This window comes from Rhinatrema bivittatum, chromosome 5, assembly GCF_901001135.1.
Source record: "Rhinatrema bivittatum chromosome 5, aRhiBiv1.1, whole genome shotgun sequence".
Classification (NCBI taxonomy): domain Eukaryota; kingdom Metazoa; phylum Chordata; class Amphibia; order Gymnophiona; family Rhinatrematidae; genus Rhinatrema; species Rhinatrema bivittatum.
The window spans coordinates 37280555-37308199 of record NC_042619.1 but is presented as its reverse complement, the minus strand read 5'-3'; the positions used below and the strand labels follow the sequence as shown (position 1 = coordinate 37308199).

General features: G+C 44.6%; 1 protein-coding gene across 1 annotated transcript; it reads left to right on the top strand.

Annotated features, from left to right (window-relative positions):
- Positions 1 to 27365, top strand: CCDC90B (coiled-coil domain containing 90B). Its single transcript, XM_029602225.1, has 10 exons — positions 1 to 132; positions 7662 to 7794; positions 9409 to 9528; positions 11417 to 11520; positions 14070 to 14171; positions 15970 to 16011; positions 16164 to 16235; positions 16350 to 16403; positions 20954 to 21068; positions 26599 to 27365. The coding sequence occupies exons 2-10, from the start codon at positions 7698 to 7700 to the stop codon at positions 26652 to 26654; spliced, it is 762 nt and encodes a 253-aa protein (XP_029458085.1). The 5' UTR covers positions 1 to 132; positions 7662 to 7697; the 3' UTR covers positions 26655 to 27365.
- Positions 27366 to 27645: the final 280 nt, after the last annotated feature.

Genomic DNA, 27645 nt, shown 5'->3' with positions numbered 1-27645 from the left:
AGCAAGCCTTCCCCATCTGATCATGTGCTGGAGGCTGCTCATGTGACAGGAAGGGCTCGGGAAGATCACAGCCTGGGCTGGCAACCCTTGCGGCGAGTGCCTCTCCCGTCCCAGACAGTCAGGAGCCCGCAGGTAAGAGGAGGAACAGAGCCACTCTCGGTAGAAAAAGGCTCTTCTTAATCAGCTCTGGAGCGGGCAAACTCCAGTCATGCGCAAGAAAAAGGAAAAGTTAAGAGGGACGTGAAAGGAGCTCGGGATCTGTGCAGCCATTTTGTACGGGGCATGCACACAGCCCCCTCCCCCCCCTTCGTTTTTAAAACTTTTTATATCCGTTCTTAATTATTGGGGGATATTCCATTTGTCTTCTGTTTGGTAATAGGCTTTTCATTAGTGTGGTTTATTATGATCAATTTATATTTCTTGATTTATGAGGACCGATGATGTTTCTGTTTTTCCATTGCTTCATTGCATATAGAGTCCAGGTTGTTGCACATTTCTATTTTATGGTCTCTTTATTCTGTATTTGGTGAGAGGCTGTCTGTGTTCTGCATGTGTAAGCGAGGTGAGGTATTCTGCTGCCATGCAGTTTCTGTGTAGGAATTTAGAGCAGACTGGTTTGTTCTGCTTTCCTAATAGGAGGTGTTTTAGAGCCTGGTGTAATATTTGCCTTTTGTTCCTGTTTGAGTGCTTGCAGTTAGTACTGTTATGGTATGGGAATTTTACTATATTGTCATTCAGTTTACTCAAGGCTGTCCAAGGGCCAAACCTACACCTAACGTGTTACAATAGGCCCAATACCATATGGGTTCCAAGTGTGTGTGTGTGTGTGTGTGTGTTTGTTTTTTTTTGCAGGGTTATTGGGTGGCACCACAGTAGTGCATATTTTTCTGTACAACAAACTGGTGCTGGCTACAGAGCCCAATCGGCACCAATTTTAGGTACTGGTAGATGAGGCAGGAGCACCTGGGGATCATTCCTGAACAATATAGAAATGTTAGACCTGTAGATGAGGTAAAATAGGTTCATAGGAGTCTTCAGTTTGGATTTTCAGAGGGAGTAGGGGTGTTTTTGGGCAGTGACAGGGGATCTAGGACAGAGTGTTAGACTGATAGATTCTATAATGTGTTGGTTATTGGGAAAGGCAACAAAAATTGTGTGTTGAGCAAAAAAAACAACACAGAACTGGGGGGAGGGGCAACAGCAGCAAATATGTTAGCACTGGCCCTGACAGTCTCCCCAAAATGTCTGTTTCCTAGGATGAAAATGCTAGAATAGTGTCCTCAAAATAGAACTTTAGGTCTTATTCACAGGTCTCTTCAATTGACACATTCAGGTCTTTCTTAGGAAAGGTTCAGTAGCAGGCAACAGATGTCTCCTCTTCACTGAGGCAGGGCAGCCACAAACTTCTTCCTCAGAACTCAGAAAAAATCTTCACAGAAATGGCAAAACTCTCTGGAATCCTTCTGCGGCAGGTCACCTCTGGTGCAACCCTCTCTGTGAGAGCTGGAGAGTACTGGAGTCTTCCCTACCCCCTGACTGAATACCCCAAAATCCTCCAGCCAGGTGTACCACAGCTCTCACAAGAAGGAAACCTCAAAAGGAAAAAAAAAAAACCCATCCAAAAGGCTCCATCCAAAATGTGGAACTAGCACCAAGGAAGGTGTTGGCCCGGCTGTGAAACCCAGTACCCAAGCAGGGGAACCAACTCCTGAAGGACACTCCTCCTCTCTCCAACTCCTAACCGGAATGCCTCGCCTAGCAGAGCTGCAGGGGGCTGGCTATTCCAGCAGCCTCCGTGGTGGGGTCAGGTCCGAGAGGGGGTAAAGGCAGGGCAATAGACCGAACCCAAGTGTCGCTGCCAGACTAGGAAGTACCAAAAAAAAAAAAATAATGTATTGAAGAAGCAGTTCCAAATGGTGCACCCCCTTCCCTCCACTGCCTTTCCTATCCTAGCTCAAAGGATTCAAGGCCAGCTCCACGTAGTGCTGATGCCAAAGAGTCTTCACAGTATAATAATATGTGTGTTTGTGTGTTAGACTCACGCTAACATTCAGGGTATTCTGTGGGCAGCAAACCTTAAACTCTTCCCCCAGCAGTTGGAGTGGAGAAGTAGCCTAGTGGTTAGAGCAGCGGGCTACGAACCAGGAGACCAGGGTTCTAGTCCTGCTATTGCTTCTTGTGACCGTGGGCAAGTCATTTTACCCTCCATTGCCTCAGGTACAAACTTAGATAGGGGAATACCTACAGTACCTGAATAAAGTGGAATATATAAATAAATCTAAAAAATAAGAGCCAGTGCTCTATGACCACTGAGCCCCTTAGCACAAAGCACAGCCGAGGTTCTTCACATTCTGTACTGATTCCATGTGGGCCAGAAAGGGTTTTCCCCATTTTCATACCTGAGAATGTTAAGGGAACTTTGGTGAAACTGCAGGGTCTCTGTAGAACCCCCTGGAAATCTCCAGGAGGGAAGAGGTAGAGAGGCATCGGCCTGAAGGAAACGGCGGCAGCTGCTGAATTGGCCCATGTGGGCCGGAAGGAGGAAACGGCGGCAGCTGCTGAATTGGCCCATGTGGGCCGGAAGGAGGAAACGGCGGCAGCTGCTGAATTGGCCCATGTGGGCCGGAAGGAGGAAACGGCGGCAGCTGCTGAATTGGCCCATGTGGGCCGGAAGGAGGAAATGGCGGCAGCTGCTGAATTGGCCCATGTGGGCCGGAAGGAGGAAACGGCGGCAGCTGCTGAATTGGCCCATGTGGGCCGGAAGGAGGAAATGGCGGCAGCTGCTGAATTGGCCCATGTGGGCCGGAAGGAGGAAATGGCGGCAGCTGCTGAATTGGCCCATGTGGGCCGGAAGGAGGAAACGGCGGCAGCTGCTGAATTGGCCCATGTGGGCCGGAAGGAGGAAACGGCGGCAGCTGCTGAATTGGCCCATGTGGGCCGGAAGGAGGAAACGGCGGCAGCTGCTGCTTCAGAGATGGGAGAGTTAGAGGCTTGGCAGCAGGGGCTTAGCCCCAGCTGGGCTTTGGGGGGTCTGTGCGCCCTCGCTTTTTGGCTAAGGACCCGGGGGTGCCTCAAGACAGTCTGCTGCCTGAAGCGAAGGACGAGATGGTGCTCCCCCCCACAAAAGAGGCACAGCACAGCTCAAATCCTGAGAGGAACGGGGGGGGGGGGGGGGGGCGTTGCTTTGGAGTGTAAGCCCTTTCGATGATTTGAAATGCCCCAGACGGCAGAAATCGGGGGGTCAAGAGTTCTCAGAGGAGTGTGCAGATAGCTGTGCGACTGAGGTGAGGCTTCTGTGTAAGAATGTATTTATTTATTTTATTTTCTCTGCCGTCGTTTAGTAATATACCATCACAGCGGTTTTACATTTCGGCACGAAATAGGTTGGTTAGGTTTCTAAGTTATCCATGGTGTGCCAATATTTTACGGTTACATAGTTCAGTAATATACTCTAAACAAGCTAAACTGTATCACAGTTTAGCTTGTTTGGGTTTTTTCTAATGGGAGCGATGATAATTCTAGGAAGCTGGCAACCCTAAGACCTGGCCCCCATGTTTTCCCCAGCATTTGCCCCCAGGATAAGTGTGTAACCCCACCCCAGTGTGTGTGTGCGCCCTGCACGGGTGGGGGCTATAAAAGTAGGTGTAAGCTCTTTGGGGCAGGAACCCTGACTCTCTGCCCCTTTCCCCAGGGTGAGGATCCTTTGGGGAAAGGTTTCCTTTCCGGTCCCAGTGCAGGGGTGGCTAACTTCCTCTGGGAGAAAGGTCATTTCTCTTTCCTTGTGCTCAAATAAAGACACTGGACGTACTGGGTTAGTGTCCACACTTCCGTTTACTGGATAAGATAGTTGCAGATGGCACAATAAATGTTTCTTGATGACAGGTTTTCTCTCTGTCTGTGCAGGAATCTTTGAATGGGCAAGGGATCCTACCACTCTCCTGGGTTAAGTGAGGTGGTAGTCTCGATGATCAGGGCAGGAAACCCCTTCCACGGATGGCCAAAAATACTGTGCTTGCACAGGAGCTAAGGTTGGCAACTGGCTCCAGGTTTTCAGGATAGGTTGATCCAGTCCTGGTTTTACCCCGTTGCATGCTGGGACTTATGCTGATTTTCCCTATTGTATTCCTTACAAAAAACAAGACTATAAGTACCTGCATGCGGGGGGGGGGGGGGGGGGGGGAGAAAACCAGGACTGAATCAACCTGTCCTGAAAATCTGGAGCCATTTGGCAACCCTATCACCAGGGCCTGAAGACTCCGGATTGGTGTCCTCTAATTAATAGCAGTTTATGGATGTTTCCTCTAGGAACTTATTCAAACCTAGTTACACGTGTACTCACTGTTAGCAGTTCTTCCTCTCTTTCGCTCTATCCCAGTCTCAGACTCTCCTCTGGAGCCCTTTATGGGAAAGATCCCTGGAAGCAGGTTTCTTACCCTGCTCCTATGCAGCCAAAAATCTTCCTCCTGGATGGTTTAAACTTAATGTCCCTTTTTCTTATCTGAATATATATTACTGGAGTTCCTCCTGGCAGCGGGTCCCAACCTAGGATGGGCAGATCTTCCCTGTCCTTGGGCATCCTGAACACAGGCTTCCCCGTTCCCTGAATCCAGGAAAGACTCAGGTGTCAGAAAGGCTCCTACCACAAAATGGCAAAATCACGAAAACAACCCAGAGGAGTATCCGAACCAGCTAGGGAGTAGACTGACAGGAAACACTCCCGACCCTGGTCAGGAATCCAGGGCTGGGTTAGACTGTTCCTCTGAATGGGCCTGAAAAGTACATAAGAACATAAGAAATTGCCATGCTGGGTCAGACCAAGGGTCCATCAAGCCCAGCATCCTGTTTCCAACAGAGGCCAAACCAGGCCACAAGAACCTGGCAGTTACCCAAACACTAAGAAGAACCCATGCTACTGATGCAATTAATAGCAGTGGCTATTCCCTAAGTTTAATTGATTAATAGCCATTAATGGACTTCTCCTCCAAGAACTTATCCAAACCTTTTTTGAACCCAGCTACACTAACTGCACTAACCACATCCTCTAGCAACAAATTCCAGAGCTTTGTGCATTGAGTGAAAAAGAATTTTCTCCGATTAGTCTTAAATGTGTTACTTGCTAACTTCAAGTACAAAAAGGTAAGCTCCTGACTACGTCCTAACTCTCCAAAAATCATACACGACAGCCTTCAGGCTCTCGAGAGAGCTGTTATAAAGTCTCCTAGGGAGACGGCCATTCCCTGGCCCCTCAAAGGGAGGAACTGGAGTTTTAATGGGTCCTCACCCCCATCATAAGAATATAAGAAATGCCATACTGGGTCAGACCAAGGGTCCATCAAGCCCAGTATCCTGTTTCCAACAGTGACCAAACCAAGACACAAATACCCAAACATTAAGTAGATCTCAAGCTACTATTGCTTGAGATCTATTTAATGTTCCTCTAGGAACTTTCCAAACCTTTTTTAAACCCAGTTACACTAACTGCTGTAACCACATCCTCTGGCAATGAATTCCAGAGCTTAACTATGTGCAGAGTGAAAAATAATTTTCTTTGATTTGTTTTAAATGAGCTACTTGCTAACTTCATGGAATGCCCTGAGGTCCTCCTATTATCTGAGAGAGTAAATAACAGATTTACATTAACCTGATAAAGTCCTTTTATAATTTTGTAGACTTCTATCATATCCCCCCCTCAGTCGTCTCTTCTCCAAGCTGAACAGCCCTAATTTCTTAGCCTTTCCTCATAGGGCAGTCGTTCCATGCCCCTTATCATTTTGGTCGCCTTTATCTTCCCTTTCTCCAGTGCAATTATATCTTTTTTGAGATGCAGCGACCAGAACAGAGGCATCATGACATTCATCCTTTTTATTTGCATTCCCTTTCTAATAATTCCTAATATTCTGTTTGGGGCGGATTTTAAATGCCCTGCACGTGTAAATCCGGCCGGATTTACGCGCGCAGAGCCCCGGGACGCGCGTAAGTCCCAGGGCTTTGTAAAAGGGGTGTTTTGGGGGCGGCGATGTGGGCGTGGTTTCGGCCCGGGGTGTTCCGGGGGCGTGGCCGCGGCCTCCGGACCAGCCCCCGGGACCGGAACATGGAGCGGGGCTGCCGGCCGGCACGCGCAAAGTTGGGGGGGGGGGGGGTTTAGATAGGGCCGGGGGGGTGGGTTAGGGAGGGGAAGGTGGGGGGAGGGCGAAGGAAAGTTCCCTCCGAGGCCGCTCCGAAATCGGAGCGGCCTCGGAGGGAACAGGCAGCGCGCGCTGGGCTCGGCGCGCGCAGGTTGCACAAATGTGCACCCCCTTGTGCGCGCCGACCCCGGATTTTATAAGATACGCGAGTAGCCGCGCGTATCTTATAAAATCCAACGTACTTTTGTTCGTGCCTGGTGCGCGAACAAAAGTACGCGATCGCGCAAATTTTTAAAATCTACCCCTTTGCTTTTATGATCACCACAGCACACTGAGCCGACAATTTTAATGTATTATCCACTATGATGCCTAGATTTCTTTCCTGGGTGGTAACTCCTAAGATAGAATCTAACATCGTGTAACTACATCAAAGCTTATTTTTCCCTATATGCATCACTTTGCACTTGTCCATGTTAAATTTCACCTGCCATTTGGAAGCCCAATCTTCCAGACTTGCAAGATCCTCCTGCAATTCATCACAATCCACTTGACACAATTTTGTGTCATCCGCAAATTTGATCACCTCACTCGTCGTACCCCTTTCCAGATCATTTATAAATATATTTAAAAGCACCGGTCCAAGTACAGATCCCTGAGGCACTCCACTGTTTATCCTTTTCACTGAGAAAATTGTCCATTTAATCCTACTCTCTGTTTCTTGTCTTTTAACCAGTTTGCAGTCCACAAAAGGACACTGCCTCCTATCCCAAGACTTTTTAGTTTTCTTAGAAGCCTCTCATGAGGGACTTTGTCGAATGCCTTCTGAAAGTCCAAATACACCACATCTACTGGTTCGCCTTTGTCCACATGTTTATTCACCCCTTCAAAAAAAAATGTAGGAGATTTGTGAAGCAAGACTTCCCTTGGGTAAATCCATGCTGGCTGTGTCCTATCAAACCATTTCCATCTAAATGTTTTGTGATTTTATTCTTTATAACAGTTTCCTCGATTTTTCCCGGCACTGAAGTCAGGCTCACTGGTCTGTAGTTTCCTGGATCACCCGTGGAGCCCTTTTTAAATATCGGGGTTACATTGGTCACCTTCCAGTCTTCAGGTACCATGGATGATTTTAATGATAGGTTACAAATTAATTAATTAAAATAGGTCTGAAATTTCATTTTTTAGTTCTTTCAGAACCCTGGGGTGTATACCATCCGGTCCAGGTGATTTACTACTCTTCAGTTTGTCAATCTGGCTAATTGCTGAGCTGGGGGGATGGATGATGGATCTCTTTGGTATTGTTGGTTTTGCCTCTCACTTTCTGTCTCTGCACTATGCAGCTCCTGAGCCGCGCCACTTAATTCGCATTACATTTCCTAGGGCGTGGGGTGGCCATGGGTAATCGCCACCTCCCCAGCTCGCAGAGAGGGTCACGGTAGGAGGAAAGCGGGCATGCCCAGCCCGATTGCCGCCAGCTCTTCCACTTCTCGATGCCTTCCTCTCTTTATTTCTGCCTTTATCTCTTTTTGTTCACAGCTGTGATCTGTCTGCGAGGCGCCACCTGAAGGTGACATGACTGGAGCCATCTGTAGAAATTTTTCCTGGAGTCTGAGCAAACTCCCACCATGCCCTCTCGGCACCCAGTGGCGCTTCAGGCTTCCGAAACAAGGTAAACTCTGGAGACTTCTGTGAGATTAAAACAAATCTAAATCAAAAGATTAAGGATTGTGCTATTTTTGGTTTTGCGTATATGATCTATACTGTGGGGATATATGCAGCAGAGGTGTGGGGTGGCGCAGTTGGATTTCATTTTTTGTGAATTGTTTGATACGACGTGGAAATCAATTTTTGCTCTTTTTGATCTTTGACATTTTGAATTAAAACAGAATGACGGCTATAATCGTGAATGGAGATGTTCACAAAAACAAGATGTAAAATGTTGCCATATTGGTGGGTAGGGCTATGAATGATTTGACTCCAACCTAAAGACTCTAACATTTCAATTACAAGATTTGCGTTCGGAATGGGTATAGGACTGTTGATAGCCAAATTAAAATCACCTACAATAATCAAATTGTTAAGATCAGCTTTAACAAACATTAAAAGTTCTAGAAAAATAGATAAATTAGAAGTTAAAATTTTAGGTGGACAAAAAGTCAGGCACATAGAAAAACCTGAGGCACACACTAAATGAATTTCACAAGGGGACTTCCCACGCAAGATCGAAGAGAATTCTTTTTCCCTCAGCTTGTCCTGTGAGAACTCAGTGGAGGTGGTGGAGGCAAAAATAAAAAGGTGACAGAATTCAAGACAGCCTGAGATTAGACACAGAGGATACCTTGTTATGATTGGGCAAAGTGAATGGATGGACTTCATGGTCCTTACCTGCCATCATATTCTGGGTTTGTCCGAAGCAGTGCGTGAGCGTTCAAGGCCACACAGGTCCCCTATTCACCTCCCAATAAGAGATCCCGCACTTGTAAAGATTCTGCTCTTTGGGCCGGTTACTAAAACTGTGCACAGAGTGACTGCGGCGGTCCCGTTTCAGCAAAGGCCAGGGCCCACCTCTGAGGCCACATAGGGAGTACGATCGATTTTTCTTTATTTAAATGTTTTATATCACTAGATCACAACAGTTTGCAGGTACAACATTCATAATTAATAATTAGTGTTACAAAGTAAACAAACATTCATATTAAATGGAAGTATTATAATGGTAGATATAACATGAAAACATAACTAGATTATAGGGGTTATAGTTCAAAACTTAATTTGGTTATCGTAGTCATGCAGAACTGGGTGTTTCTGTTGAGTAGAGAGCATTATTGAATAGCTAAGATTTTTAAGTCGCTCTTGAATTTCTTTTTGTCCGATTTATAGTTTGAAGTTCCTCTGGCACGGCGTTCCATAGTTTAGGGCCAGCAATCGCTATCACTCTATCTCTAGTTTGTGCTAGGTGGGAATTTTTTAAGTTCTGGACTTCTTTGAGGCCTGTGTTCTGTGATCTGAGAGTTCGTGGGGCGTTGTGAGGTTTAAATGTTATTCCCAGCAGGTCACTGTTCAGGTTAATGTTGTTGAATATTATTGTTAGATCTTTATAATGTATTCTTGACTGTACAGGAAGCCAATGCAGAGCCATCAGTGTTGGGGTGATGTGGTCAAATTTCCTTGCTCCAGACAAAAGTCTAGCTGTGGCATTTTGCAGTAGAGGTTTTAAGTGACTTGCAGGAAGATCTAGAAGTGGCACTTTTTTACCCGCCAACTGCTCCTTGTTTTTTCCCAGGCATGACGACCTCTGCTGTCGTTCAGTCGTACGACGCCAGGAGGGTAGAAATAACCCCGCTGGAGCAGAGGAGGCTCACCTTTGACACGCACGCCCTCGTGCAAGACCTGCAGAACCACGGTAAGGAAAATCCTTGGTGGCAGCTGTTGGGGCTGGGACTTTCAGAGGAACTTTGCTCTTGGCCTGTACCTTCTTTTTGAGAATTCCGTGACACAAAGATATTTCTGAAACATGGGAGGTGTAAAATATATATATTTTAATGGGGAGTTTGTATGTGGATGCCTTCATTTCTACCCCAATGTTTGGTTGGTTGTGTTTGGAGGGGGCCGTTTTCCCCCTTTTAAGTGAGACACAGCCACCAAGCAATAAAGAGCACTTTGAAGGGTAAACTGTAAACTTTGGATATACAGGGGTAGAAGGAGGGGATACAAGGTTAGAACAGTCGAATCTGTAGAAGTGGATTTTCAGCTGGCTGTACTTTCACAAGGCGCGTGCTTTTAGCTACAGTAAAGAGAGACTTACACTCAGGGTGTGACTCGGTCAGGGGAGAAAAACTGCACATACATGAGTTTCAAAAACTGTGTATGTACTTTTTACGTTGTCTCAAATGAAGCCATAAAGTATGCATGTACTCTTTATTTGCATAGCCACCCAAACATTGGACACACATTGTTCAGGCCCTTAGTATTTGAAGATCGAGTTGGTTTGTTATCTGAAAAGTATGTGCCTGCCCTTTCTTGTTAGGTATCTTACTATTTATCCTTCAGTGTTCCTTGCCCATACAGATAATTACAGATTTGTGCGAGAAGGGCCTCTATCAGGTCTTGGTCACCAGGATATTGCTGTTTGAGAAAATGTAAAGGATGCCAATAACTTCTGCCCTGATGTAGACTGAGGATTTTATATATCTTTTTAAGAGAGTGTTTGACAGAGAACCACTAGGTCTTAATATAAGCTAGTGCTGGTGGCTTTTTGGGAGGACAATTGGTGGGGGGTCCTAGACAGGATGCAGGAGTAAAGCCAGGGTGGGTCTCTCTCTCCCCCCATCTGGCAGGTGTCTAGCAAGGCCATGCCTCCAGGATTGTCTGACTAGACTCCTGGGGCAGTGCCGCAGATCCCCCTAGGAGGGACCATGGACTGCCTGGCTACTTGGATCAACTTCCTTGCCCAGGAAGAAGTGCTCAGATGTAAGTATTGAAGATCACTGCTCGTGAGTAAGAAGGATTGATCATTGTGGTGTAAAAGGAGAAGATGATGATAGTCTGTGAAGAGGATCAGTAAAGGAAGGGGGTTTTGTCACTGATGTTGCTACCAACTCACTGCTGTATAGAAGCTTTGAGCCCTGAGAAATTAGTGCTTGTTAAGACTTTTGTTTCTTTGACTGCTGGAACCCTAGAACCTGTGGAGTGAGATCCTTCTTGATCCTAAGGTTTGGGTGCAGGAGAGGCATCTTTCAGTCAGAGGAAGAATGTGTGGCTGGAAGAAGCTGCATTCATTGAGGAGCAATCAGAAGGTCACAGAGGGGGAAAGACGGGTGTTTGTGGTAGTGCTGTTCCTGTCCAGCATGAGAGAGCGGGTCTGCTGGACCATCTAGTTCAGTGATTCCCAACCCTGTCCTGGGGCCCACCAGCCAGTTGGGTTTTCAGGATATCCACAATGAATATGTATGAGAGAAAATTTGCATGCACTGCCTCCATAACATGCAACTTTTCTCTCATGCATATTCATTGTGGATATCCTGAAAACCCGACTGACTGCTGAGCCCCCAGGACAGGGTTGGGGACCACTGATCTAGTTGACCAGTATTTTGTGTTTTGAACCCACAGAAGCTGGTGCTAGGTTCCTGTGTAGACACTCTTTCACATTATGTACCCTGTAAGGGGATTTCATTTGCATGATTTGCTTCATGTTTCTGACTGTAGCTTGGTGGTGCTACTGTATAGCACATTGGTGCCATTTACTGCACTCCTTAAGTTTGCCTTTCAAATATTTTACTTGGAATCCTCAGGTTTTGAAAAACGTCAGGCAGAAACCATCGTATCGGCGTTGGCAACACTCTCAAACTCTAGTATAGAGACTGTCTATAAGGATATGGTGACCAAAACTCAGCAGGTGAGAATATTCTTATCGCAGTACTTTTAAAACGATATTTGTCCACGGCACTTTACAGAGATTGCATCGTCGTTTTTATGATCCAGATTCTCATTTCCTCTCCCTCTGAAGGATGAATGACCAGGACAGCTGAGGTGTGTGCCATCTTTCTTGAAGGAGGAATGCCACAGACGTTTTGCTCAAACGTTCGGGATATTAATAACTGAGGCCTTGGGGTTGGTTTTTTTTTGTCTTGACGGCTACCAGCTCAATCAGAATAGGCCCTGTCGGAGCTACAACGCTATGAGTTGTCCCTTGCAGGGATTTTTCCCAGTTTTATTCTCCCCTCCCATCCAGCTCAGCTTTGACGACAGTCCTCCCTCTCGGAGGCACAGACTCCCGTTCTCTCCAGAACCCGACACAAGTGCACGGTTGAGCCGACCAGTAGGTGTCGCTGTTGCACAGTGACTGGGACTTCCCTGCCCCGTGGGGAGGGGGGGGGGAAGGGGGGCTGTGAGCGCAGCATTCTCCACTTCAGATGATCCAGTGAGCAGGAACCAGGTTAAAGAATGGAACCCAGACTATAAGTTATACACCCTCGCTACTGTTCATTGTAACTTTGATTCAGCCATGATGGTTAATGATTAAAACTTGAGGCCACTCGTGGAAAAAGGCAGAATATCAAATATCCGTAAATTAAATAAAATATAAATGAAAGGATGGAGTGTTTTTGTTTTTTTTTAATTGGCACATGTAGGAGCTAGGAATGCATAGTTAGTGTTGAGTCCATCATTTAATTATTTGATTTATATTCAGTTTTGGGGTTTTTTTTGGTTTGTTTTTTTTCAGTTGCTTCAAGGCACATTACATTCGGGTACTGACCCCGGAGGGCTCACACACTAAGTTTGTATCTGAGGTAATGGAGGGTGACGTCACAAGGATTTGAACCCTGCATCCCAGCCCGCTGCTCTAACCACTAGGTGGCTACTCATAATCCACAGGCTCCTGACCTGCAGTTTTAAGGGATTTCACAGTACCCGAATTAAATTGTAGTATCGGGGATCTGCCCATTTATATTTTGAACTCTATTTTGTTAGGGTTCAGGTGAAGTTTGTTGCCTTAGTGTAGGCAGATGGCTCCCCCAGAAAGGAGGACCTCGGAAAGTGAACCTTGAGTCTAAACAAATACGGGTAAGCCGTTGCCTACCCCTAGTTCAAGACACCCACAATTAGTCTGGTGTCGGCGTTAACTTTAATGGCTTTTCGAGGAGGATACTGAGGAAGTGAAGTCAGTGCAGAGGTATATATACCTAGGGTGACGTCAGCTTGAAATCTGACTCAGTCTCCTATCTGCTAGCAGAGGAGCACATAACCCACTGGTCTGAGTCCATCTGTCTACACTAAGGAAAACAAAATTATCAGGTAAGTAATTTCTCCATTAGGTCTGCAGACTGAGTGTTTTTGCTGCTGTGTCCCTTCAGTCCTCGTCTTACCCCCATTGCTTGTATTGGGCGTAAATCCAGGAGTGGTCTAGCTTGTCCCTGGTAACTCTTGAGCACACGTTTGTGATCCCAATTGGAGTTTATAAAAGCTGGAAAACTCCTCTGGGCAAAACTGAATCAGTTGCTGTAGCTTCCATCTTGGATATATTTGAAGATCCCTGAGCCTCCACATTCTGCCGAATGAATTGAATATATATTGATTATTCTCCATAGCTGTCTTTATCTTCTTTATGTATTGTAAGTAGAATATCCTTTCCAGATTGGATGAAGTTTGATTTTTTTTTATTGGGGAGGAGGCTGTTTTTATTTCTCACTTATTATCTGTTAATCAGTGCTTTATGGAGCATGGATTCCGATTTAACAAGGTGATGCCAACTGTAGAAGCAAGTTGAATATGAGACCTTGACCTCACTTTACTCAGTGGCATCATCTGGCAAAACTGCATGAAAGCAAAAATGCAAACATGATTTATGTGGCTCCTGAAGTTAAAGTGGTTGGTGTTTGGGATGTTTGAAATTTAGTTTATTCTGTATTGTGCAAAAAAAAAATAAAACTCCACTAACAAATGTTTAATGGTAAGAACATTGGGCTATGAAAATGGAATGAAAAAGATATTTTGAAAAAAAAAAATTTCTTTATTCATTTTCAGAAAAATGGTTGATTTAGGACCTTTTTGAAAATTGTGGGCAGTAGTGCCAATTGTCAGTTTGAACTCTACCTACTGACCATTCATTTGTGTTTCCTTAGCATTAGAAGTGCCCATGTGCTTTTTACATAGGCAGCCTAAGGCTCGCTTTTGTGCAAGAGCTGAAGGGCAGCATCTGCAGTGGTACCAGTCCTAAAGCCAGATGTGCATGAATGACGCCATTAAGTTAGTAAAGGAAGCTGGTGATCGAGTCTTGTACATAAGCTTTAGCTGTTAGGCACAGTATCTCTCTCCATTGCCTGTCTCTGTTATTCCTGTGATTGCTGTATGCAAGCCAAATGGATTTCAGTCCCAATGAGAACTTTGTTAGGTATTTAAAAGAATCTTTTTGGCTTTCTTCATTATTTACGTATGATTTCATAGGAGATAACTCTGCAGCAGATAATGGCTCATTTGGACTCCATTCGGAAAGACATGGTCATCTTAGAGAAGAGTGAATTTGCAACCCTGAGAGCAGAAAACGAGGTATTTGATATTTTAGAGAGGGGGTGGAGGTTCTACACATAGAAACATGATGGCAGGATCAGACCATATGGCCTAGCTAGACTGCCCATCCACACCAACTGCTCAGCTAATTAACCCCTACCACTCCATCAGAGATTCTGTGTTTATCCCATGCTTTTTCAAATCCAAATACTGTCTTCACCACCTCCATGCATCCATTACCCTCTCTGTAAAGAAATATTTCCTTAGATTATTCCTGAGGCTACCCCCTTTCACCTTCCTGCTATGACCCCTTGTTCCAGAGCCTACTTCCCACTGAAGGAGGCTCACCTCCTGTACATGGAAATCTGGCAGATATTTAAATGTCATTATCATATCTTCTCTTTTCTGCCTTTCCCCTATAGATGTTTAAATCTTTAAGTCTGCCTCATCCACTTTAGAATGAAGACCACTGTTCATTTTAGTAGCCACCCTCTGCACCAACTCCATCCTGTTTATGTCCTTTTGAAGGTGTGGTCTCCAGGACTGTATGAGATATTACAAGTGAGGTCTCACCAGGGGCCTATCCAGGGGCAATATCTCGTCCCTTTTTCCTTCTGCTCATTCCGCTGCCTTTGCAGCCAAGCATCTTTCTGGCTTTTAACCATAGCCTTATCTACATGTATTGGCCAGGATTCTATTAAATAAAGCGAACTTAGAAACATAGAAATGATGGCAGAAAAAGACCAATCGGCCCATCCAGTCTGCCCAGCAAGCTCCCACACTTATTTCTCATACTTATCTGTTTCACCAACCACTAAATTCAGGCCCTTGTTGGTAACTGTTTGATTCAAATTTCCTGCCATCCCCTGCCATTGATGCAGAGAGTAATGTTGGAGTTGCATCAAAGGTGAACATAAGGCTTAATGGTTAAGGGTAGTAACCGCCACATCAAGCAAGTTACCCAGACTGCACATATCCATGCCTTGTTGGATGTTGTCTGAATACATCAAGACCTGATACATCCAAGGTCTTTTCTGAAAGATGCAGAATGGGGGGAAAGCTTTGGTGAACTGAGCCCTTATGGCCAGACAGCACTAAAGAGTTTCTCATTTTGTGTCTCTGGGAAAAGGCCTTTAGTACATAAGCTCCTTAATTGCAAAATAGTATTGTGTAATAGCTGTAATCTTTTTGTACATTTGAATGCACTTTTTTTTTTTTCCAAAGAAAGCTGTAGCTTTTGCACAGTGTACCGGATTCATATGTATAAACAGCAGGCAGTAACATTAGCCTTATTAATTTAGAAGGCTACTATTTATCCTTTTATAATTTTTTAAGCTGTTCCCCTGCAAATCTGCTGAAAGAATGGCAAGTTACCGGACCTAGACTGCCATCTCACTGCTGCTTTTGCTACCATCCATCACTACCTGTTCATAATGTTCCTTCGGAGACATCTAGAACGTCTTCCTCCTAAACCCCACTCCTTTGCATTTTCCTCTTACTAGAACCCCCAACCCTCTGCTCACTGTGACTTTTCCTGCCCCAAATCCTCTCCTCCCACGTTGGATGTTCTCTTCCACCAGCCACATCCTCACTTTTGTTGTGGCTTTCTGGGAGGTCGCTGTAGTTTCAGGCTCCAGTTTAAATGCTATCACCTGATGCTCTCTACACTAATAAAGTCATTTCTGTTCTGCTTCTGATGTAAATATTTTCCTGCAGGGCACCTTAATATCCAGGTGTCGTAGCTGTTGCCATGAATTCTTTAAGCAGGTCTGAATTCTCCAAGCAGAAACGGAAAATGCTGTTGGATTCTTCTAATTGCCTTGTGTTTTGTACCTAGAAAATGAAAACTGAAGTGGATCAAGTTAAGCAGCAAATTGTGGTAAGTTTGAAACTGCATGTCTGTCCAAGGTATCTGTAATTATCTGGCATAGGTGGCTGACATGTTGCCTTCCGTGGAAGGCTCTGCAAATCTGCCACTTTTTAGCAGTCTGTACTGTATAGACAGTTAACTGTTACTGTATTTTTTTAAAGAATGAAATTGGTAGAATCCGAGCTGATACCAAGTTGGATATAAATCTGGAAAGAAGTAGATTAGCAGATATGGTAAGGGTTTATTTTTTTCTTCTCACAATAGTCCATCTGTGTTTGTTTTGGGTTTTTTTAAACACTTTCATACAAAGGTAATTTTGATTTGTCTTTGCCTTTCACAATCCCCAGTTCACTGAGCAGGAGAAGAAACTCATGGAGGCAAGTACAGAGTTTCATAAAAAGGTGAGCATGAACTTTTCCTGTCTAGGCCTTTGGATAAGTCTTACTTATACTGGAAATCAGGATGTCTGAAGAAGGGGCCTGATCTTGAAACCTTTTGTGCTACAACATCCTTTTTGTTTTTTAATTGGTCCTTTAAAAAATAGCAGCCTACTGCGACTCTGGAGTGCAAACATCGAACGTGATGGAAGATAAAGACCATACGGCTCATCCACATCTGCTTTATAGTCCCTTCCTCACCCTCAGACATTCTCTGTGCTTTCTTGCAGAGGAACCACATCTGCCTATCCTGTCGCCACCACGGTCCACTACCCTTTCTGTAAAGAACATTTCCTTACATTACTTCTGAGTACACAGTCTTTAACCTAGGAGGTATTTAGATGGCTTTGTCATGTCTGTCCCCACATGCTTTATGACAAAGACTGACCATTTTAGTTATTGCACTTGAACCTACTCTATTCAATTTAAATCCTTTTGAAGGTGTGGTCTCCAGAATTGTTCACAGTACTCAAAATGAGTTGGCACCAAAGACTTATCCAGAGGCAAGATCGCCTCCACTTTCCTGCTGGTTAGACCTGCTGGTTATTCCTTTCCCTTTACACCCAAGCATCTTTTTTTTTTTTTGTTTAACCACTTTTATTGTTTTGCAATTAAAACACGTACACAATTCCTGCAATGGACACATGGTCTCTTTATATCCACACAGATTAACATTAGCTCTTGCCACCACCTTAAGATCATCAAATATAATCACTCCCAGATACCCCACCTGTTTTGTGTGCAGAAGAATTTCACTAGTTATACTGTACTGCTCCCATGGGGTTTTGCAACCTAATTGTGTGATCTCACAATTTTTAGTATTAAGTCTTAGCTGCCAGACTGTAAACAATTCCACAAACTTCACTAGATCCCTCCTCATATTCTCCATACCTTCCTGGTACAGATACCTTCCTGCTACAGAGTTTGGTATCCTACACAAAAAGGAAAACCTTTCCTGATAGTCCTTCTGCAATATTGTTTAGGAAAATGTTGAAAAGAATTGAACTGAGGAACGACCCCTGTAACATACTGCTGGTAAACTCCCTTTCTTCAGAGTGAACTGCATTTACTACTATCCTATGTCACTTCTCACTCAACCAATTTCTAAGCCAGTCAGTCACTTTAAGGCCCACACCTACGACATTCAGTTTGTTTATAAGTCACCTATGCAGAACTGTATGAAAGGCATTGCTAAAATCCAAGTACACTATATCTAGCACTCTCCCCGATCTAACTCTCTGGTCACCCAGTCAAAGAAAGTGATTAGATTTGTATGACAAGACCTGCCTCTGGTAAAACCATGCCTATGGGCTTCCAGAAACTACACTATCTTTACTTTTAGCAGCAGTTCTAGTCTGCTCACCACCGAGGTCAGATTCCTCCTTACTTTCATTTTTGTGAAGAACCACATTTTTCATTCAGTTCTCCAAAATTACTTCTGACTGTAAAAAAAAGCACTGACAAGGTCAGCCAACAGAGCTGCCAGAACTTCTCCAAGTTCCCTTAAAATCCTGGGATGTAGCCCATCCAGGCCCCCAACGCTTTATCTAGTTTTAGATAGGCTAGCAACTCATGAGCACAGTCTTCTGAAAATCGTTTGAGAGAGAACTCACTCCCAATCCTATTTGTATCTGTTTTCTGTGGTACTCTTTGTCCTTCTGTGAGAGAACCGAAAACAAATATTTAGTTTTGCTTTTTCCTTATCAGCCTCTACATATTCCTCCTCGTCACCTCTGAGTCTCACAGTGCTACTTTTGCACTTCCTCTTATAACTTGTCCCCCTGATTGAATGTATTTGCTATTTTTCTTCCATTTGACTACATTCCCAGCTTCTCTTAGCTTTTCCTGATATTGCCGCCTGTCTTCTTTCTGCAGTCTCTTGTAACTTGAAAAACCATAGTGGCCTCTTTCCTCCTATTTGCTAACAGAAACGTTTGTTGCCCTTACAGTATCTACTTTTTCATTTTGTCCACTGCTCTATTTCCCCTAAGCTTTTCCATCCAGTTAATGATTCCTTGAGGTACTTCCCTCATCTTGACAAAGTTTTTCTGACGTCTAGGACCCTTATCTTTGAATGAATCATCTCTACTTGAGTTGTTTTACTGAACTACATCATCCTATGATCACTGAATCCCAGGTGATTTTCCCCCCCTGCCACACCCCCACTATAATGTCAGAAACACTCTCCCTACTCTTAATGCTGTGGGATAAACATAGGCAAAGGACTGCCGTTACTATTTCAACATGTCGTTTATTTTTAATATGCCATGAGGTCAGAAGTGACACCTAGAGCATAGTCTGAACCCTCTGCTGATTTTCTAGTTTTTATTAGATTTTAAAGCCAAGTTTTTATTGACCCATTACAACACGAGTATTGTGTTACCAGGTAGCTACTGCAGTCAAACCTGTCATTTGGCAAGGATAATTTTGATATTGAGACTGTGCCTTCCCCTGGAAAGACAGTCCATGTCTATCTTTAGTTCCACAGTGCATTCCGCTGCTTTGCAATGGAAAACAGAGAAGTAAATGGTTCTTTGAGTCTGGGACGTTCCCAAACCAGGGCCAGTGTTGCTGTGCTCTTGTACATGCACTTGAGGCACTTCAGACAAGGCATGTGATGGCATTTGGATAGTAGTCCATGCTTACAGCCCCAGACTGCATACTTCACAGGAAGTGGTATATATGCATGGATTTCTGTAAGAACAGGGTCGAAGGAGGCATGGTTTAGGGAAAAAAACTCATCTCTAGGTATGGTCTGCAAGTTGATGAAAAGACTATATTGAAAGCTGATTCTTTGAATTTACAGTATTTGGGATTCACTTGAAACCTGCATGTAATTACTGCTGCCAAAATGGAAGCTGGTGCATTTATTTCAAATGTAACGCTCCTGGTCCAAATTCAGGATGGCTTGTTGCCCAACCAGATGAATTTACCATGCTTTAAACCTGAAGAATTACTTCACTTTCAAGAGGACTCCCTGCAGCTGGGAGCATCTGCTTTGTGTCTGCAATAGCAGAGCAGTTAGTAATGTCAACTTCATTATCTTGCTAGACCAATCTAGACATCTGGATTTACTTCACTGCCTGCAGAATGAATCAAAGGACACACTGTTTTTAGTGACATCATCACTGCTATTAAGAGTAGTGTAGCCCAGGTACTTGCCAGTATTCTCTGTCTCCAGCAGATGATGCTGGACTGGTGCAGCTGGATTTTTTTTTTTTATTAGGCTCCCAGGTCTTTGATTTTCAGGCCATGCCCTGGTTAGAGCAGTTTCAAGGGTAGTAGTCTCTGGGCTGTCTCTCCTGGTTGTTGCCAAAGGAGCTGAAAATCTGCTCAGTTTTTATTGTAATTGTTTCCCTGGTTGAGCGGGCCTCAGGTCTGGCTCCTAGGGTTCCTTCAGGCTCTGATTAAGCAGGCCAAGGTAGATGGCTCCCAGGGTCTTGAGCCAAAGGAGGGCTTCAGGGGTCTCTTCTCTCTTTTTCTGTCTTCTGGTCCTCCTTTTTCTTCTGGGCAGTGCAACAAAAAAAAAAAAATTTAGAAAGTAAAAGGATAAATTCTGTTGTATTATTTCCATGCAGCTGTGAGGGCCTGAACATTCTGATCTTGTTCCTCAGTAGGATCTTAATCTTGTTCTTAGTCTTCTAGTGGGTACTTCATTTGAGCCTTTTAGGCAGGCATTTCTGAAGGATCTCACCTAGAAGATGAGATTTCTATTTGCTGTATGTTACAAGCCATATCTTATGGAAAAACCTTATTTAATTTGTTAGAACGAGGCAGTCACCTAAGTCATGCCACCCTTTTTCTGCTTAGCCAGAGAATCTTGCTCCCGGTCTTCCTGAACGGAGAAAGTCTGGCTGAAACAGGTTTACAGCCTCTTTAGTATTCATCATATCCTTGGGTGTCTAAGGAAGTCAGGCTGTTTCTTATTCAGTAGACTGTGTAAAGGAGAGGTAGCTTCTAATGTGTCTCTGGCGAGCTGGATCAAAGAGGTGTTTTCATCAGCATATTTGTGGAAGGGCAGTTGGGATGCTACGGGTGCATTCCATAAAGGCCAAGTCTTCCAGTTTGGACTGAAGTTGCTGCATTTGCTTTGCAGGATACTTGTAAGACAGCCACATGCTCTTCCTTCCGTTGTTTCACTAAATAGGCTGGATGTGCACGCCAAAGATGATGCAGCATTTGGGGCAGGTGTTTCTTCCTACTTGAGTTTGAATGAGCTTGGGTGCTTCTCACATGTCCAGACTAGTCTAGTGGGATTCAGGGAAAGGAAATTAAGAGAAGTCTAAACTTCTCCATAACCACACATCTCCTGGTGAGGCAGACATGCTTTGATATCCCTGCTCTGCCACTGACACACAAACTGGTCAGTCAGCCTCCTTGAAGACAGAGCATTCACATTCCCCTTTGCTAATTTGCCAAAATCTCCTTAGAAAAACTAGGGTGATGCTATTACTTTTTTGTCTTTTAAAGGAATAAAACTAATGGAACTCAAATTTGTGCTGTTTTATTTTCAGAATGCAAATACAGACTGTATTATTACAGAGATCAATAAAAAAATTGATATTGATGTAGCTTCCTTGAAAACTCTGATGGAATCGCATAAACTGGACACAGTACGTTATCTTGCAGGTAAGAAACATATGATAAAGACAGTAAAATGTTTAGCTGGTTGGATGCTTGTCCTAACTGTGGCACGAAGAAACTTTGTGCAATCTTTCTTTCCTTTCAGTAATTTTTTTCCCAGTGCAGTTTTAGGTATAGATCAGCTGGAATCTTCGAGCCGGATGTTCTCTGCATTTTGTGGCTCTGGTTTGAGTTTAATCCAACACCATGCACTCTGACCACTTTCAAGGCAAATTTTCAAATCTTGGTGGTGGTTTGATGTTTTATGCCTTAAATCGCAGGTCCAGGATCCTTTCTGTTCTTCACATTTATCTGTTGCTTTCTTCCAAGAAATTCAAGGATTCAGAGCAGCTTACGTGTTACATAGTTGTAGTTGTTTAGGTTGAAAGAATACAGCAGCACACCATAAGCACAGCACCTCACACAAAATAGAACATTGTTAATAAAAGGTGCACTAAATAAGTCCACTTACTAGGTAAAAGAAAGTGGTATCGGATCAGTCTTTGTGCTTAATAATCTGCTGTCTTTTGTAGCAGTGGGCTATAAACAGAATCATCAATAAACATTTGCCTCAGATCATGAATCACCCATTTGCTAAATGCTCTCACTATATTAATATCTCCTAAGGAGAGCATAGCAGACCCAGTATATGAGATCATTAAGGAGTTGCTGAGTATATGGAAACACCCCCCTCACCGTGCCTCCCGTTAATGAGAAGACGTCCAGAAGGCTGCCGGATTCGATAATCATCAGCTGTCGAATCCGCTCTCAGGAGAGCCAAGCGCTCTTGGACCCATTCCTCTGTGCCGCTGGGGAAGGACCACAGAGTGATGGATGCTCTTGGGAGGAAGGTGTTCCAAGACACCATGCTTATTGCCCGCATCGCTGCCTACCCAGCTCTACATGAGCCAATTCTCGTGGGAGGTGGCTGAGCAGCTGCCTCAACAGCAGCAAGACACCCTCATATCGCTGGTGCACAAGGACCTGGAGTTTGGGAAAACATGAGGTCCACACGATCTTCGATGTTTGAGATGGCATCGAGAATCTCTGCAGTAGGAATTTGTGGCCAGAGAATGGCATGGCTGCAGGCCTCGGATCACCGACCAGAGGTACAGCAATGACTCACTGATGTGCCATGTACTGGAGAGAATATCTTCAGAGATAGGATGAGGAGATGTGGCTCAGCTTCAGGACCATCATGTAACCCTCCAACAACTCTCCGGTACTCTGGACGCGTTATCCTCATCCAGGAGGCTGTCAAGACAGGGGCCAAGGAAGTCTTTCTTTAGCCAAAGAAAGTACTATCTTCCGCCTCCTCACTTCCATCAACACCATCAGGGCTCCCGCAGGCATCCCAGGCAGCAGAGAACCCCCAAGCCCCGGCCAGCTCCTCAGTCAACTCGAGACAGAGTTTTGACTGGGCCACAGGGAGCATAAGACAGTCACCCGTACCCGGGACAATGGGCAGGCTACCGTTCTCTGCGAACCAGTGTATTTTCGAACCAGTGGGCTCTGTCCATCATTCTTCAGGGATACCAATTGAATCTATTGGATGTCCCACCAAATTGCTCTCCGTGCCCGTACTGGGGGCGGTAGTGCATCAAGAGGTATTACTAATGGAGCTCTCCTCCCTTTAACAGCCAGAGCAGTCAAGCCTGTACCACCAGAGCAAAGAGGGTGGGGATTCTACTCCAGGTACTTCCTAATTCCAACGAGGAGGGCTCTGTCCCATCCTAGACCTAAGGACCTTAAACAAGTTTCTAAAAAAAAAGTTCAAGGTGGTTTCCCTAGGCACTTTGATTCCCCTTTTACAAAAAGGGGACTGTCTATGCTCCCTTGACCTAAAGGATGCATACACCCATATCAAGATCTTCCCTGGTCACAGGAAGTACCTCCGATTCGTAGTAGGAAAACAGCACTTCAGTATCGAGTGCTGCCGTTTTGGGCTCGCGTCTGCCCCACGGGTCTTCACAAAATGCCTGGCCATGGTGGCGGCGCACCTTCACAGGCTGGGAGTGCGAGTTTTCCCATACCTGGATGACTGGCTGATCAAGAGCACGTCTCCGAAAGGGGATGTCAGGTCCATGCGTATGACCATTCAGGTATTGAAGTCACTAGGGTTCTCAACTATGCAAAGTCCCATCTCAGTTTGTCACTTCCATTAGACTTCATAGGAGTTCTGCTAGACATGGCTCAGGCCAAGGCCTTTCAGCCTCACCAGAGGGCCATGGCATTGGTGACCACTGCAGCAGAGATTCAACAGAGCCAGCAGGTGTCATCCTAGCACATGTTGAGGCTGTTGGGCCATATGGCCACAACCACCCATGTCATTCTTTTGGTACGTTTCCACATATGCAGAGCCCAATGGACCCTGAGGCCACTGTGGCACTAGGCCACTTAGAGCCTCTATCATTGCATCCGAGTCACCCTTGTCTCTCCGCGACTCATTGTCCTGGTGGCGGGTACTTTCCAATCTGGAACAGGGTTCTCCTTTCAGAGTCTCCCCATTCAAATTGTGCTGACCACGGATGCATCTACCCTGAGGTGGGGAGCTCATGTAGATGGGCCCGGTACCCAGGGTCTGTAGTCTACTCAGGAATGTTCTTTTTAAACCAACTTCCTGGAGTTTTGGGCGATCAGTGCGTGCTATGGACTTCTAGAGCCTGCTGTCTGACAAAGTTGTCCTGATCCAGACCGACAACCAGGCAGCTATATAACAGGAAGGCACTGGATTGTACCTCCTGTGTCAGGAAGCAGTCAAGATCTGGTAGAGGGCCTGGCCCCCGGCATGGTGCACATGGCCATGTACCTGGCCGGGACAGAGAACATGGTAGCAGGCAGGCTGAGTCGAGCCTTCAGACCTCACGAGTGGTCCCTGGACCAGGGGGTAGCAAATCGGATATTCTGCCTCTGGGGGAGTTCGCTGTAGGTCTGTTGCATCCCCATGCAACAGGAAGGTGCCTCTGCTCTGCTCCCTATACAGGTCTGAAGGCAAACCAGCCTCAGATGTCCTTGCGCATCATTGGGGAAAGGGTCTTCTGTACATGTATCCTCTGATTCCCTTAGTGGCAAAGATTCTCTTGAAGCTTCGAGAGGAGAGGACAGAGGGACTATGATCCTCATAGCTTCTCATTGGCCGAGACAGGTCTGGTTTTCACTCCTGCAGGATATGTCCATCCAGAAACCAATCATTCTTGGGACTTCCCCAGATTTCATCATGCAAGATCAGGGCAGGCTGCATAATCCCAACCTCCAGGCCCTGTTACTTTTAGCCTGGATGCTGAGAGGTTAATTTTGCAGCCACTTGATCTTTCAGAGGATGTGTTTCAGGTCCTGGTGGCTTCTAGAATCCCTTCCACTAGAAAGTCCTATGGACTGACGTGTAGGAGGTTTTCCATGTGGTGTGAGCAGAAGGCCTTAAATCAGTTCTTCTGCCGCACACAAAACTGCTTGATCACCTTCTACACCTATTGGAGGCTGGCTTAAAAACCAACTTCGTTAGAGTTCATCTTAGCGCAGTTTGTGCATACCACCATGTCCATCTCTGTACAGCCTAAAGTTGTACATTTCATGTGAGGCCTGCTTCAATTGAAGACCTCCCGCTGTGTCTTGGGACCTCAATGTGGTGTTAGCTCAGCTGATGAAAGTTTCTTTTGAGCCGCTGCGTTACTGAGATCTGAAGTACCTAATCTGTAAGGTCATATTTTTGGTGGCGGTCACTTACAGCTGCAGGGAGAGCGAGCTCCAAACCTTAGTGACTTATCCACCTTATACTTAAGTTTTATCATGACAGAGTGGTCTTGTGTACCACCTTAAGTTCCTGCCTAAGGTGATGATGGATTTCCATCTTAACCAGTCGATCGTCCTGCCAGTATTCTTTCCCAGGCCCCCATTCGCACCAAAGCGAATGAGCATTGCACAGTTAGGTATGCAAGCGAGCCTTAGCCTTCTATCTGAAGCGGACAGAATCCCATAGATAGTCCACCCAACGTTTTGTTTCGTTTTGATAAGAATAGGTTGGGTGTTGCCGTTGGCTAGCAGATTGCATCTCCTGTTATGCTCAGGCGGGACTGCATTATGTTTAACATTATTTCAAATACAAAACTATATTTGAAAAGAAAAACTGAGGATACATTGCGAGAAAAAATAAAAATATATAATAAAGAAAATGTCAACAGTGTCCTCATGGTAAACATATATAATGGGGGAGAAAGAAAATGGTCTTATGGCAAATCGACCATACAATTCAAGGTAATAACAAAAGAATAACAGCTGCCTAGAACTAGCACTGTCCTCTTGTACACACAAAAAAAAACAAAACATCTAAGACGGATTAAGAAGGAGTAGTATATCTGGCCTTGATGAAGCCCGCAGCTGACTTGGGTCAAAGAAAACATATCTAAAGGCATTAAGTATTACAAAAGCCACAACAAGGTGTGGAATGATGAGCAAACACACTCTAGGAGCTTTGGTGAAGGTGTAATTTGAGCGGGACTCTCCAGGTCCCACCCCGGGTAGGAGAGCTCTGGTACATCCCAGGAGTCTGGACTAATCCGTGGTACTACAGGAAGAAAATTAACAGGTAAGAACTAATTTTACTTTCCAAGTGGTCAAATATTTATTGAAACATCAGTCCCCTGATGCAGCCCTAGCAAAACACAGTTCCGTGTCGGGGGACTGATGTTTCAATAAACACGAAAGCCACCCACCACCTCGCAATGTTGGGTTTCTCCTATTTTTATTTTTAATTGTAATTCTATTTTATGAGACTGAAAAGGGACCCTGCATGGACACGTGTATAGGACATGCTGGGTATGTCTAGAAAGTTTGACATAAGTTTTCTGAATCGGGGCTCCATCTGATGATGTCACCCATGTGTGAGGACTAACATCCTGCTGCCCTCTGACAAAACCTGTTACAAGTAAGCAACTCTGCTTTCTCCTTGGCCATTTGTGAATTCACAATTTATCAGGAGAAAGTAGGCCTGTGTGTGTGTCAACTAGTCAACTGTGAGTTCCCAAGGGCACTGACAGATACCTGGTGGAATGACACTTGTAGCCTCATTTTTACCTCTTTGATGCTGAATGTGATAGTGATCTACTGTGGAGGCTCATATAGGTGACCCCCAACCCCTCTTCCATGAATAATTTATATTTAATGTAGCACAATAGCAACTCTATAGTGGCATTCAGAGGGCAAGTGCACTGGACATAACAGAGTTGCAGTCTATGACCCCCACCCCCCCATTCTTCCCTACTGAGGATTGTCACTGTAGTGATTATAAAACTTAAAGGAAGGAGAGAGGAAAGGAACCCCATGGCACCTCCACTTCAACAGAAATGGAAACTCAACTGTAGGAGAGAAGATAAGCCATGCCCCCCCCCCCCACCCGCAAATAAATGTATCAGTATGGAGAATAAATGTGAAGGGATACCAGCTCCCACATTCCTGAGTTCTTGCTCATCTTGTATTCTAAAGCAGATAGGAATAAATATTGCCAATTTGCCTTTGTTTTATTTTTCTTATTTTCTTACAGCTTCAGTCTTTACATGCCTAGCGATTGCCCTGGGCTTTTATCGACTTTGGAAATAAGCTGGTAGAACATCAAAGGCCATCCTGATGCCACTTTGAAGACGCCTGTTTGGACATATGTGTTGCTACATCCATGGAGTGCCATGCAGTCTAAATTACAATAGTAACCCATGCTGAATTAGTTAAGTTAGTGTGTGAAAAAAGAACAGTTAATGGGAAGCAAAAATACTTGAACAACTTTCTTCAGAAGGTTTTTTTTTCTTACCATATGTATATAGTTAGGGGAAGGCGCTCTGGTGAAGAAAATTGTGCAGCACAGAGTAAATCTCTTGTTTTTTTCGCAATCGGATGGGTTTATTATTTTACCAGCCGACTGCCAAGAGATCTTTTACAGAAGGTGGCTTTCAAGACTTTGATGGAAAGAAGAAATGAAGTGGCTCTACTTCACAACCACAGATGGGCTGTTATCTGCTTCTCAAATCGGGTTTTTCTGTTCTGAGCATATGATGAAGCATCTTGCTGCATAATACAGCACACAGTAGAAATGGGACAATTTTGACTTTAAACAAGAGCATTGGCCTGTGTGTGATACAACACTGGGGGCTAGTTTGGGCTCTGAGCTTTACATAAGAGAAAATATGTAAATATTCCACTCACAGGTTTTGGAAAGGTGCTTTTGAAAGAGTTTTATAAAGCTGTAAAAAAAAAAAAAAAACCCAACCAAAAAAACCACCATTTTTCCACACTTTACAAACCTGCCTTTAATAATCTGTATGTGATGAAATACTCATGCAGTACTGCTAAAGGGAATTATAAACTTAGGTGAAATACTGTATTTTGCCAGGTGTGAAATACCTTTTTTTTTCCAATGGGGGAAGGAGCCCCAGCCAATTTGTAGGTGAATAGCAATCCATTTAAGAGTTATTGTATGTATACTATTCAGAGATGAGGACATTTTGAATACATATATAGCGATTCCATATAGGCTACTTTATTACTTGCATAAATGATGTATTACAAATTTTATATTTATTAGTGTCAAGAGTAACAA

What these genes read in the sequence shown, in the direction of transcription:
- CCDC90B (XM_029602225.1), top strand. Translation starts at nt 7,698, where the DNA reads ATGACTGGAGCCATCTGTAGAAATTTTTCCTGGAGTCTGAGCAAACTC. An exon ending in GAAGTAGATTAGCAGATATG is followed by an intron (nt 16,236 to 16,349) that starts GTAAGGGTTTAT and finishes CACAATCCCCAG; the next exon opens with TTCACTGAGCAGGAGAAGAA. An exon ending in GTACAGAGTTTCATAAAAAG is followed by an intron (nt 16,404 to 20,953) that starts GTGAGCATGAAC and finishes TTTTATTTTCAG; the next exon opens with AATGCAAATACAGACTGTAT.